A 13,862-nucleotide genomic window follows, 5' to 3' on the forward strand; every position below is an offset into this window, starting at 1 on the left:
CCAAAATAAAAAATAAAATAAAAATTGTCAGACCTACATAGTTTTGAAATAAAATATATATTTTCTAGCCACCCGCACTACTTATAACAAATTTAAAGAATTTCTACCCACCTAGGAACGTCACTTCAAAACTTGTAAGTACTTTATTTTAATGGTTTTGCCTTTTTTAGTTTCTATAGATGTTAATGTTGTGAAACATGCTTAAAAAAAATGAAAAAGTAGATTTGAGGACTGGCCTTCAATTCAGTTTTAATTCAGCATAAAAAAGTGACACTAGGTTCTCAGTTGTGAGGGGCTGGGGGTAGATTTAATAAGTTATAGATGACAAAATATGTTAATTTTATAGACAAATGTCAAAAGGAAACGGTAAAATTACAATGTATGAGCAATAAAGACCAACTCCAGTCACTGTAACGAAGCAGCATTAGGACACATTAAAGCAGCAATTGTAGGCCTTGTCAGCTTATCTCCCCACCCCTTTGGTTTTGGTCCAAATCTATTTATATAGCTTATGTCTAGAAAAGGAAACAATTGACACGTTTGGTTGCAATTAATGCTCTGGTTAATAGCAGTGTGGCAGCAGGAGCCAATTCTACAAAACACTGGATTGCAAAATACTTGTAACAAGCTCTGAATAGAGAAGTTTCAAGGTTATATAGGTTAATGAAACATACTTCCTGCTCTTGAAACAGAGATAGCAGATCTAACAATGCTGCTTTAATTCCTAGGTTAAAGAGGTCACTGTAAAGTGTACAAGTCGTGGAGGCAGACATAATAGCTACAATATTCAGAAGACTATAACCTATCAATGCACAAGAAGCCGATGATATCAGCTCAAATTCCCAGTGAATTGATATATATATATATATATATATATATATATAGGACTATGGCCTACCGAAAGGATGCCTCCACTCTGTAGGTGATGGTTCTACTACACCACAGGGCTTGCCAAGAGCGGAATCTCTGCTTGTCTAAGTAGTGGCTGGAATTTGGCATTTATGTATAAGCAACTACCAGGAGAATGAAACAATAGGCCTGCAAAGCAAAGAAACAAAACATGAAGTGTATAAAGAGGCAAATACTTAAGGCTTTGTTTGTCTATCAGAAGGTCGGTGAAGGGCGCAGCCAGTGACGGCGGTGGGTTCACTCATACCGGTCTACTGAAACCCACACTAACAAGCAACATTCGTACAGAAATATTACACTTAATTACAGTAGTATAGCATTAACTTTTAGCCAGTGTACATAGAAAGTATTACATTTTGTTTTCATTTTTGACATTCAACCTCAAACTTCGTTGTGATCATTATATTCAATTGGTTTCTTCACTTTCACAGAATGAGGACATGAAAAGCCAGACAGTGCTCAAATTCGTTCAATCACAGGGTGTAGTGTGCCTTGAGGAAGCCAACAAGATGAAAGGCTGTCCAGCAGCATTACAATACCTAACGTTGCGCTATAACAAAATCCACCAATCAGCACCAGTTTCTTACCTTTTCCTTATGAAAGGCAGCCCATCAATTTACTAGGAAATAGCGACAGCTTAGAGGCACTAACAAAGCAGCTATTTTGTGGAGTGGACTTTATTCAGTGATCATGTCACGGTTTCCTAAGGAATTAATAAGCTACATGTTCATGAGCACACAAATTGTGGATAGGCAAAAAGGTATCTCTTTAAGGAATCATTAAAAAGTTATCTGGGTATTCCATAAAATTAAAAAAAATATATAAATTAAAAGTAGATACCCAAATCATAGACCTACAACAGTGGCATGTGACTACATAACAGTTCTATTGAATTTAAATTTACTATTGGAAGAACAGAGCTGAACACAAAACCTAACTATAGAATATAAAAACATATATACATTTTCACAGTTGACAAAGCCTTGTGGCCTTTCTAAAAATGATATCAGTTATTTTCACTAGTATACTTAATGTAACCCTTTGGTTGGCATCAGCACTTCACAGTGTATTTTACAAGCTCATTGATCATCCAAGAGCTCTTGTGACCAGCAAGCTTAACAAGGTTCTACGGAGTTGGGGGCTTGCTTGGTGCTAACAGACATTTCACACTTGTCTCCAATAAACAAGCACAATGGTAAATTATAAAGGAAAGCTTAGGGTGGGGGTGTTGTGGGGTTCACTTCTCACTTCTGGAATAAAAAAAAAAACAAAAAAAAAAAAAACAATTTTTTTTCCATATATGGGATTTGCTTGTTATAAGAGCCCATAGATTGAAAATGAAAAAAGATAAAACCACTTAATTATTGCTGGCTAATTTTGCTGAGCACATTTCCACATGCACAACATTATTTTCTCATATCACAAATATGTCAGGATTATTTTTTTCTGATGGTTGAATTGCTTAAATTACTAGTTTCCCGGAGGGTACACAATTCTCTTGTGAAAAAATGTATTTCTCATGCAACATTTAGGTGGAAAGGGTTAAAATATTGATTGGCAGAGGGATGGTGAAGTAGATACTCAACAATGTGTCTAAGCGAAGTTTTAAAGTGAATCTTACACCAAACAGTGCAGGCAGCCATTTTGTGCACCTTATCAACAACAAGGTAAGCTATTCACTAACAGACAGGGCCTCATGAATTTCAGGAAGGGGCATCATTAGTTCCTTATGAATCGATAGCATTTCACTTGGGGTTTCCTGAGGTCACAAAATGGCTGCCTCCATTGTCTGAAAGCAAAAGATACTCTCCATGTTTAATGATTGTTCCCCTTTCACTTAAACATATGAAAATTTATATTAAAAAAATAAAATAAAAATTCTTATCCTTTTCTAAAATATTCTTCCAACAACCTCTATTTCACGTATGACAGAAGTTGGGACTAATACTGGCTGTACAGGCTGATCTTGGGCAATTGGTAAAATACTATATGGTGCATGCTCCAAAGACTTGGGCAATGCCAATAATGAACTTAGACTGGATAATTAATGAGCATGTGTGCAAATATGGAATGGGATTAGAGATTATTTCCATAGATCCGTGTGTGGTCATCTACCAACTGTAGTAACAGGCCCAAATGACAATGGAAGCCATCCGGTGGCTCAGGCCGAGAGGCTAGATAGCTGGATGTCATCCAATTTGGCTACTAATTGCTGCCCTCTGCTCATGACAGGATAAGACCAGGTGTAACCAACCATACATCAGATGATTCTGCTATTCTACTTGAAAAAAACAATAGGGCCAGGTTAAGACTTCCATCTAAGTGTGCCAAATGAGATTCCAGTTATTTGTCACTTGAGCTGAAGGCTGGGATATTTTCTGGTTTCACTGACACTGTCAATGATGTCAGAAGCACATTGGTCAATAGCAATCCCTGGCCTGTGTTTTCCACCATATCCAATAATGATGCTTATTGCAATGTCTGCATAGGACCTGCCCATTCACCTCTTGGAACTACAGCATTCATAGCCTAGAACAGTAGTTCGCTCGGGTCTTTGAAAAATCTCTAAAGATAAACAGTAGGCAACCAACAAATGCAAGCCTGCTAAGGAAAGCCTATCATGAGTGCCTTTGTCAGATCAAGAGATTATATCAAAGCCCAACCCTTTACTGTAATGCAGACAGAGGTACACAGAGGTTGTGATAAAGCAGCTGGTTTACAGAAGCATTTATCCAGCTGGGATTTTGGTGCAGATAAAATTACATGAACATATTTCTCTTTTTACCTCCTCTGAGCAAAGATCTGTAAGGCTGGTCACACAGACTAATCCTGCTGTTGGGCATTAGCAGCTAGGCAAAAGGACCACTGTCCAATTTGGCCAGATTAAACAAAATCCAACACCGCTGAGGCCTGTTAGTGCAGATGAATAGGTAAAAACCCACTATCTAATGACCACATTTACCAACATGCCAGACGATAATCCGATTGTATTCAAGTAGAATATCAGGCATTGCAGTAATTTTTGGATAAAACATGCTGCAATATTGCACCAGATTATGCAAGTTATTGCAGCATGGGTGGCCAGCATTAAATCAGGTCGGCAATTTACTAAATAAACTTGAATAGAGAATATGGAAGGTATCAATAACCTCTCAATGACAGGCGTGAAATATGCCAGCAAAAGTGATTTACAACACATGTCCTCACTTCTCATTCCACTTACGTTTTTGCACTCTCAGGGGTATATTTACTAAACTGCAGGTTTGATAAAGTGGAGATGTTGCCTATAGCAACTTCTCCACTTTTTCAAACCTGCAGTTTAGTAAATCTAGCCCCCAGACTCAAAAACACAACACTGAAGAGTGGAAATTTATCTAGATTACAATTTATGGCAAGTACATGTTACAATCACATTGTATTTTTTGTTAAACAATAATAAAACTACTTATATCTTTTTGTATTGTGGATTCATGCAATCAGATCATACTTGTTATCAAAGAAAATTTCTCTTCGTAGTATCATATTGTATGTGCTATAGTTGCCAGAATCTTCAGTACAATCAGATATTTAAAACTGAAAGTATGTATAATGTGGTCTGATGTTTTAGACGCACTTCAAATTAATTTCCAACTGCATTGGGGGGCATGGGGATTAGTGTGTGCTATGTCAAAGGAAACGGATGCAGGTCCAATTAATTAGATGGAAAATGAAGATGATAATGCGTGGGTGATAGAATCTGCTCCGCAGCTTTATCATGAAACAAACGTGCATAGTTGCCTCTAGAAGAAAATGGATGTATGTAGTGGAATTTAGCTGAATATTGTAAGTGCTTAAAGAAAATAGACACTTTGTGACTCATTACAAATAGATCACCATAGGACATTTTCACTTGCATGTGTTTATCAGACTTAATCCAACTACATCTAAAGCAACCATTTTACTCAGAATGCTACAGGACACAATAGTGGTTTCTACACACTTAAGTTATTTTTTATTTTAAGAGTCAATCTAGAAGATAGTCAACCTATGCAGCACGTTACAGATTTGGTGGTTTGAGAAGCATAGCTATAAAGGAATGATGGTGAAGTGTAAGTAGATATTTATAAAAGTGACATGCTCTGTCTTCTTGGTCTTCTAAAAACCAGCAGAGTGCTGGTGGGTTGGTCAATATTGGTGGCAAAGAGCAACACAAACGGAAATAGAGGATTTAATCAGCCTTGGTGGCATTAATGTGCACCTGTCACCTAAACACAAAGAAGACAAACCAAGATTGCAGCATATACATTCTATATAAACTAGGGACATCATTAGGACATGAAAATCATAAAAATGACCTCATGCTTCTGTGAAGTCGGTAGTGAAATGATGGGCTCAAGATTGGTTAATCTCATAAAATTGCTGACTCCACTGGATCATTTTAACTTATGCATCTCAAATATTTTGAATGACTTTCATAATCATTTGCTTCTGCAAATAAATAATGTCTCTTAAGAAAATGTTCCCTCTCTTTTCAAAGCTCACTTCTACATAGACCAATAGTGTGCCATTGTCAAATTGGTCAGTTGTCATTTCTTGCAGAAATATAGCTCTCCCCATAGAATTTGAAAAACACAAACTCTACTCTGTGGATAAATATCTTATCAACATATTCAGTGGCCACTAAAACATGTTTGTAGGTGTTCCAGAACCTACCCAAAATCTGTAATATCACAGAAATGACTTTCACATTAAACTAAAATGGTACTAGTCAATGTAGGCAAATATTATAAAGCTTAGTGTTTATTATCAGGACTAGCCATAAATGTGACATTGTAATCTTCTGTAATTAGACTTTGATTTAAGGCACTGCAGCAGCAAGGCTATACTTATATTAAACCAAGAAACAGATGACATTAAGGGTAACCAAACTGCTTTCGTGCACACACACCACCTAAGAAGGGTTAGGGAACCTGGGAGTTAAGGTGATAAAAAAAAAAAAAAAAAAAAGAGCGAACACAATTCTTTACTGCTTAGCTGAACTTCCTAAACTCCTTACCCAACTGTTGAGGGCTCGTTCACACACATCTGTTTTTCACTTTTTATGGGTTTACATAAATCCACTAAAAGTGCATGAAACAGACGCCAAACAAGAGTCAATAGTGCCATTTACACCACTGCGTTCTAAAATTGTAACTGCACATTTAAAATCTTAGAACACAACCTATTTCTTACGTGCTCATGTGAGTACAATAGATAAAAGCACATCTTATGAAAAGCACGTGTGTGTGCGAACGAGCCCTAAGGGTTGCTTCTAACGCAAAGCAGAATTAAAGCTGCAGAACAGGGACTCCAGGACAACCTTTGGGCTCTTAGCTTACAAATCACTAACATGTAATATTCACCTCTTCTGTCAAAGCCCAAGTTAGAATTTTAATGATTTCTCTAAATTAGTGTGCATCCACTGATCATTCACATTTTATTGGCTGCAGAGACAGTAGAAGCGAGTAAAAACAATTAGACTGTGTGCCTTTCCTCACCAGCACAAATATACCATTAGATCAGAGGTACATACATGGTATGATCTATAGAACTTGTGCACCTGTAGCTCAATGACCATAATAAAGAGAAGGTTGATTTTATAATCTGTATAGCCCAAAGAGAAGGGGGATTAAGGGAAAACCCCACCCATCCCCACTCCAATAAAAACCCCACAAAACACAGCATAACACTTGGAGGGCTTAGTGTTCCCACGATAAAAATAAAGCAGCATTTTGAAGCCCCTCAGTGCCAGGAAGCCAGTAAAGAATTGCATGGCAACAGTGTCTTCTCAATCACTGACAAGGTAAAAGGAAAAAACAAACAGAGCAAAGTACATTAGAGACTCTGAATTACAGCACAGTGTGGCTTGTTTTGCATATAATGATCACAACAAGTTTATCAATTGACGAGATACAAGAGCCTTGCTAATCACTTAAGACTAAACCCTCTCAGTTGCAAAGTGACAGCAGCCTACCTATACCCTGGATGCTGAACATGAATACTTCGACTATCGGCTGGTTCAGGGGCTCTACTCATTTGGGGTCTTTGAACCTTTCCAAGGTTAGCCATGCTCTGATCTCTGAAGCAGGACTGCTGAAAGTCCCCTCCAGTTAGGTAATCCATGGTCTGCATCACGCTATTCTGGTTGGAAGATCCTCCCCCAACGGCTCTATAGTGAGTGCCCCCTGCACAATCCAATGGTGCACCAGCTGCCTGTGCTCCATGGAAAGGCATGGTGAGGTCCTGTGATCCCGAACTGTCGCTGTTTGGAGTAGGCAGAATGTTATTCCATAAGGGCTGATAATAGTGTCCATTGGTATATGGCAAGGGACCCGGCAATCCATTCACAGGAGGGGAAGGTGTTGGTTTCTCAATGGGGGGCTTTAGGCCAAAAGACTGGCTCATGCACAGTTCTTGTGGGTAGGAGGTCTGCTTGCCTGGAAAGCCCTGGGCAGTCATTTCTCTCTGACCGAGCTTCCCAGAAGGAACACCAGATTCTCCACACATTTGTTGCAGATGTGCTAGCTGATGTTGGTTCCACGCCATGGGTTTCAGATCATTAGGGTATGAAGCAGGCACTCTGCTCATGTTTACCATGGGTACATTCCCCGAGGCAGCAGAGGAAATAGCAGCAGCAGCATGGTCTACAGCTGTTCCAACACAGGAAGGCATGGGGATGCTGTGAGTGGAGACTCTGGTGCTTGCATTGATAAGCAGGTTACGACTAATAGGACTAGGGTTGGCGATCTGTCCCTCACACACGGAGGTAGTGCCTATTCCTGCCCTCGCCTGACAAAACTGGTTGATCTGGTGCACAATGCTACCCAGGTCTGGTGGTCTATTTTGCTGCAGTGTTGCAGCCATAGAAAGGGGGATAGTTGAGGTAGACACTGTCACATTCGGAGGGGCATCTGCATCGGGCATCTTTCGTGCTCCATGTAAACCTGACTGCAGAATATTGTTGGCAGAGTGTGGCAGAGTCTGGTGAGTCACGCCAGAGGCATGCTGTAACGTTGACTGTTGGGATATGCTTTGCGAATGTTGTGACCCCATGTTCTGCGGGTGTTGCATTCCCTGTGTGTGCTGCATCACTTGAGACATATTCTGAGAGTGCTGCAGGACCTGTGGGAGGTTTTGTTGGTGCTGCAGAGTCTGTGACATGCTCTGCTGGCGTGGCATTGTCTGTGGAAGTCCCTGCGCATGGTGCAGTGCCTGTGGCTGTGGTATGCTCTGCGAGTGCTGAATACCCTGTGCGCGTTGCACACTTTGTGGATGCTGTAGAGCCTGTGGCTGGGGTATACTCTGCGTATTTTGCAGACCCTGAGAATGTTGCAGCCCCTGTGGCATGCCCTGAGGGTGCTGCAACGTCTGAGGGTGTGGCAGGCTTTGTGGGTGCTGCAGTCCAGGTGGCATGCTCTGAGAGTGTGACAAAGTCTGCTGTTGCATGCTCTGAGCGTGCTGCAGGGCCTGAGCATGCTGCAGGGCTTGCTGGGGGCGAGTAAGCCCCTGAGGGTGATTTAAAGTGCTAGGTGCAATATATGGAGACGATGGGGGATTCATCATGGAGTCTGGCAAGAGGCGGGCACGGGTGCCGTCAAAGCCCTTCAAAACGCTTTTAGCTGGGGACTTAACAATCGCCAAAAGTCCCGTCTTTGTGCTGACCTGTGAAGGGTATGGACTGTAACGTTGACCCGATGTATCCAGTCCGTTCACGGTGCGGCGGATATGCTTTCTCTGGGGAACCTTAACGCTGTTTGGAAAGATTTTAATTGTCAGGGGATTGTTGGCAACTGTCTTAGCATAAGCATCCAATTCTGCTGGAGTAGGATGCTGAGCAGATCTCATCTTCTGTGTAGTATCCCCTGCCAAAAAAAGGAACAGAAAACAATGCTATGTAAAAGATTAAGCTTTTAAATGGAAACGAAAAACAATCATACAGAGGCGCAACTAAACCGGTTACATTTTGTAGCCTAACATACAGTAGTAACATTTGTTTAGGCTAGTGCTGTGTTGGCGAACCTGTGAAAGTCCAGGTGTTGTGAAACTACAAGTCCCAGCATACCCCTTCAGCAATAAGCTGCTATATATTGGCAAAGCATGCTGGGACTTGTAGTTTCACAGGTTAGCCAACACTGGCCTAGTGGCTTCCAAACTGTGTGCCACGGCGATCTCACAGCGGTACCTCGGCCAGGGCAGTTGGTTAGCAAGGCGGGTGACTATTTGGTAATTTTTTTGACTTAGGGGTGCCTTTGAAAAATTATGGAGATCCTAGGGGTGCCTTGAACTGATAAAATCTGGGTTCCACTGACTTATCATATAAACTGTGAACTGAACCAATAATCATGTGAATGGAGCCAACTTACTACAAAACAATGACAGAAGTAAGAAGTTGCTAATGAAATGATAGATTGCATTTTCATCAATAGTGGATCATCCAACAGAAGGACTGCCCAAAGCCAGCATAGGGCTATTTTTAGTAATGCTTACCGCTCAATGTGAAAACTATGTACAAAGTATGTTCTTAAGAGCAACAACCGAATGCTTTTCCCCCGAAAGGCAGATTGCTGCTCCTTATTGTTATTGTGATTTACAACCAACAAGTTTTCAGGAAGATACACAGTACAGCCTTTCTTCCGTAAAAGGCTCATCTACTTAGACACAGATCAACTAGATATGACTTTTAGTGAAAAGTAGTTCATAGGTTGTGAGCACGTCTTGGATTAGATTGTATAGGATATGGTAGGTGCCTTGTAATCAATGTGGAATTAATACTTTTTTCTGTGATGTATAGACTTGCAATGCCTGGCCACAAGTGTGTTTCTCTACAAGAGCCGTGCACAGCAATCATACCTCACGTGGTACAAACTAGCTGGTCTCCTAAGGCTATAGACAACACAATACCCTAATGTGACAACAACAATAGTGTCAACACAGTAATACAACAGTGGAACAGATGGCAAACACCTAAAAGCTGCAACTACACTGTATAACATTCATTACAAATCAAAACCATTAAAGAGAAAATCCCAACACATATGCACACAAAATAGATAAATATACCCTCAATGTTATTTAACAATTATACACACTTTTGATGAATTCTGTAAATAAGTTTTTAGAAGACTCTTTAAACATAAAGGCCCCAGGTAAAAAGTTGAAGAAAGACTACGTATAGGGAGAGAAAAAAAAAATGTGCCCAGCATCATTGTAGAGCCAATACAATGTTGGGGTGACAGGTTATTTGAGTGTATCTTGAACTGTCACAACCCTAATTATTACAGTTATGTTAAAAACACCCCATTTACTATAATTATGTGCCGATATGTAAAATAATCTAGTGCAACACATACCAATAATTATCTTCTGTGCTAATGAAAGTTAGGCCTTAGCGGTTCCCTCTAGTGGTAGGAGAGTATTACTGCATAAAGCATGGTTGCCTAGATCAATACTAACCACTGCCCCACAAAGGCCCCATACAAGTTTGCAGTCTTTTCAAGTAACTCTATTGCACTACTTTTAAAATGACCTGAAAAAAAATATTTTAGACTGCAGGCTCTTTACATGAGCAACTCAGCAGGTGGTTTGCTTAGAGTATGTAATGTGTTCTTTTAGTACGTATAGGTAGACAATGCATTAGTCTTGCAGCTAGTTCAGTTTCTATCGTGGGCAACTAAATGCTGTACCAAGCAAAAACAAATAAATGCAAAAATACTAATTATAGGGTATGAACAATGCAATAGAAATTCTAGCTCAGCTTTATGGCGTTACATCAAATCTCTAATAATGCTAGGCCAGCACTGCCAAGGATTACATTTATGTCTAAATGTTGTTCTATACAGAGTAACATTTCTCCAAGGCTAAAAATTGTGCGGCTCTCTGGAAAAAAACAAACTTATTTCAGAAGCTATTTTTAATCTTGCAATTTAACAGTTTAAACAAATGCTAGACTTCACGGTCCATTTATTGGGCTCAACGACTTGAAATAGAACAGCAATCAGCAAGTGGAATTTTTTTATGAGCTTCCTAAAGTAACCGTCTCTGACAAGAAGGGGCCACACTAACAAATGTGAGGGCAATGCTATCATCTCTTTGCTGGCGTTCCGGCTGAGACAGGTAAGCGGTAATAACAGTGCAACACTGGGGGGATGTTACATTTTCATGTTGAAGGAATGTTTGATCATTTCTCTATGACAAATATACCGCTTTATTTGTATCTGAACTGTTGAGCGCCTTGCCCTGCACCAGGAGAACCTCTGATGAAAGTGGCCAGCATAAAGCGAAGGATGATAAGCGACTAACCGCGTATATTGGGAACTCAGTCTTAAATATCAGAATATGGATGCAAGATGATTGGTGTAGGGTACAAGCAGCATTTATGCTGCAGTTTAGTACTAAAAACCTGCGCATGTAGAACTTGCATGCATTTAAATAATACAATTACAGTCATGGACATTCACCACCAACAAAAGAGCCCTATAGGAAAATTCCATTTGTACATTCAGGGAAGGGTGGTGGCTGTAACAGTTAAATGTTTAATGGGAAGACCTGCATTAACTTCCATTACTCATGTTAATTTGCAAAAGAAAAACAAACACACACAACAACTATCTTCTAGCCTCAAACTAAACCTTTAGACAAGCTTAAAAAACCCTCTGAAACTACCTTCTTAACCTTTCTATACAATTCTACCAGATAACTTCCTTACTACACAGTTCACTCAAAGACATAAGTACCAAGCAAACTTCCCATTTACAAAATACAGCAGAATTGTAGGTTTAGAATACTCCACGTTCAAAAAGAAACTTATTAAAAAGGGAAGAATTATAAAAACACTAGATAATAATATATGAGATATCTGCTTGTCTGTCAAAGGTATCAACTATTTAATTGCATCATACTCCAGCTGTGAGAAAGCCTCCTGCAGCTAAGTAGTGCATTGTAGCTCACACCACTATGGTCAGCACAACCAGCATAACTACTCACCTATTTATAGATTTATTTATTTTATTGGGGGGGGGGGGGAGGGGTACACTCTTGCTACCTTTTCTACTTGTGCTGTGTGTTTTTTGGATACATGTCTTATGTGTTTATTAAAGAAGAATGGACTTAGCCCACTGTTGCTCCCCCATTTATACGCACAGCTTGACCAAAGTGCATTCTGGTAACTAGGCATTAACTAGGACAATCACCCAGGCTACTTCAGTAACTCTGTCCATACTTTACCCAAGGGATGTTGGCTGAATTTGCAATGACTGCTCAGACAAGAGTAACCTCATATAATGAATGGAAACAGCATTTGTATTTCTCCACACAGACACTAAATGCAGCAGAAGTAGGGATCACTGGTACACACTGTACTCACAGTTCATTCCTCATAGCAGGCTGCCCAGGAATGACATCATACACAGCAGGAGGATGTGTGTCTGCAGTATGAGTCTCAGAGTTGGCGATGCCAACGGACACAAAAAAGCACTTTTAGGAAACTCTCCACAGTAAAATACAAAACCAGCTCAAACAAGTGAAGACACTGGTCACTTAATTGGTCTTCAACGAGCAACAAACAAGTTAGTTGGTCTATTTAAACGGCTCCAATAACTGACAATTATTGACAAAGATTTCACACAAGTTTAAAGAATGGAAGACTTGATCAGGAAGGAGTTTCTCCCACACCAAGCAGACTTCTTATCAGTATTGCCATTGAAGGCCACTACAGCCAAATCACTTTTCAGACACATTTTGCAAAACATTGCTGATAACAGAAGGGTCAATTTTCTAAGCCAAACCTTCTACTGCAACTACACCAGTCACTATGTTATATTAATTAATGTTATATATAATGTTTACAGAATACAAAATATTAACATACAAAGCGTTATTCACCCTCACTGCACCAAGATACATCTTGAATTGTCTTAACAAATCACCAATTTACAACATACAGATTTGGTCACTCCTGCTGCAAATCACAAGACAAACGTGAAGGTCTGACAGGTTGCTACAGCTTATCATCATTTATATAGCGCCACTAATTCCACATCGCTGAACAGAGAACTCACTCACATCAGTCCCTGCCCCAATACAGCTTACAGTCTCAATTACCTAACACACACACACACAGACTATGTCAATTCTGATAGCAGCCAATTAACTTACTAGTATGTGTTCGGATTGTAGGAGGAAACTCCATGCAAACACAGGGAGAATATACAAACTCCACACAGATAAGACCATGGTCGGGAATCAAACTCATGACCCCAGTGCTGTGAGGCAGAAGTGCCAGCTACTAAACCCACAAAATGACGACATAGGTCAAATTAATTAGAAGCTAATGGGGTCTATTCAGCTACTGCATAGTCATGAAAATGTACTTATGCTTTTAAATGCATAGGGAACAGTAACTCAAGACAAAAAATGCCTTTCCATTTAATAAAGAATGCCAAGCCATTGTGACTCTACAGGAGCCTTGCACAGTAGTTAGGCCTCACTTGGTGATGAGCCCAAGGTTTACAACTCATAATCCGCCTGCTCTTCTGCAGCACAATGAGATGATTAAAGCTAAAGAAATTTTAGCTACATACATTTACAGTGCCCTACACAAAAATAAACAAAAACTTGCTTGCATCCAATGCTTTCAAGTGGCTTTTAATGTAATCATTAAAAACTAGCAATTCTAATTATCTTAATGTTAATAAGCAACATTTGGTACAACTGAACACAAATACGCTTATAAAACATTCCCCCTAATATAACAGTATGAAGAAGCAATTTACAATACATGAGACATGTTTGAAGTTATGAGGGCAATGACTAAATACCAGCCTGACTTCACTGAAAGATTACGGTTATGTGCCACACAACACAACTTTTTACAAACAAACGTTAAGACCAACAAAATTACACATATGGACAAAAATCAACTTTCTCCTGTAAAATCA

At 39.7% G+C, this 13,862-nt stretch overlaps 1 protein-coding gene across 3 annotated transcripts in view; it reads right to left on the reverse strand.

Moving 5' to 3' along the window:
* FAM222B (family with sequence similarity 222 member B) overlaps positions 1–13,862 on the reverse strand; it is a 91,480-nt gene continuing 77,618 nt past the window's right edge. For all 3 annotated transcript variants that reach the window (XM_075196829.1, XM_075196831.1, XM_075196830.1), the window contains one exon: positions 1–8,789. In XM_075196829.1, the coding sequence (XP_075052930.1) occupies positions 6,898–8,789 (1,892 nt within the window). In that variant the 3' untranslated portion in view covers positions 1–6,897. The remainder of the gene's footprint in view (positions 8,790–13,862) is intronic.

This window comes from Mixophyes fleayi, chromosome 2 (assembly GCF_038048845.1).
Source record: "Mixophyes fleayi isolate aMixFle1 chromosome 2, aMixFle1.hap1, whole genome shotgun sequence".
NCBI classification, from domain to species: domain Eukaryota; kingdom Metazoa; phylum Chordata; class Amphibia; order Anura; family Limnodynastidae; genus Mixophyes; species Mixophyes fleayi.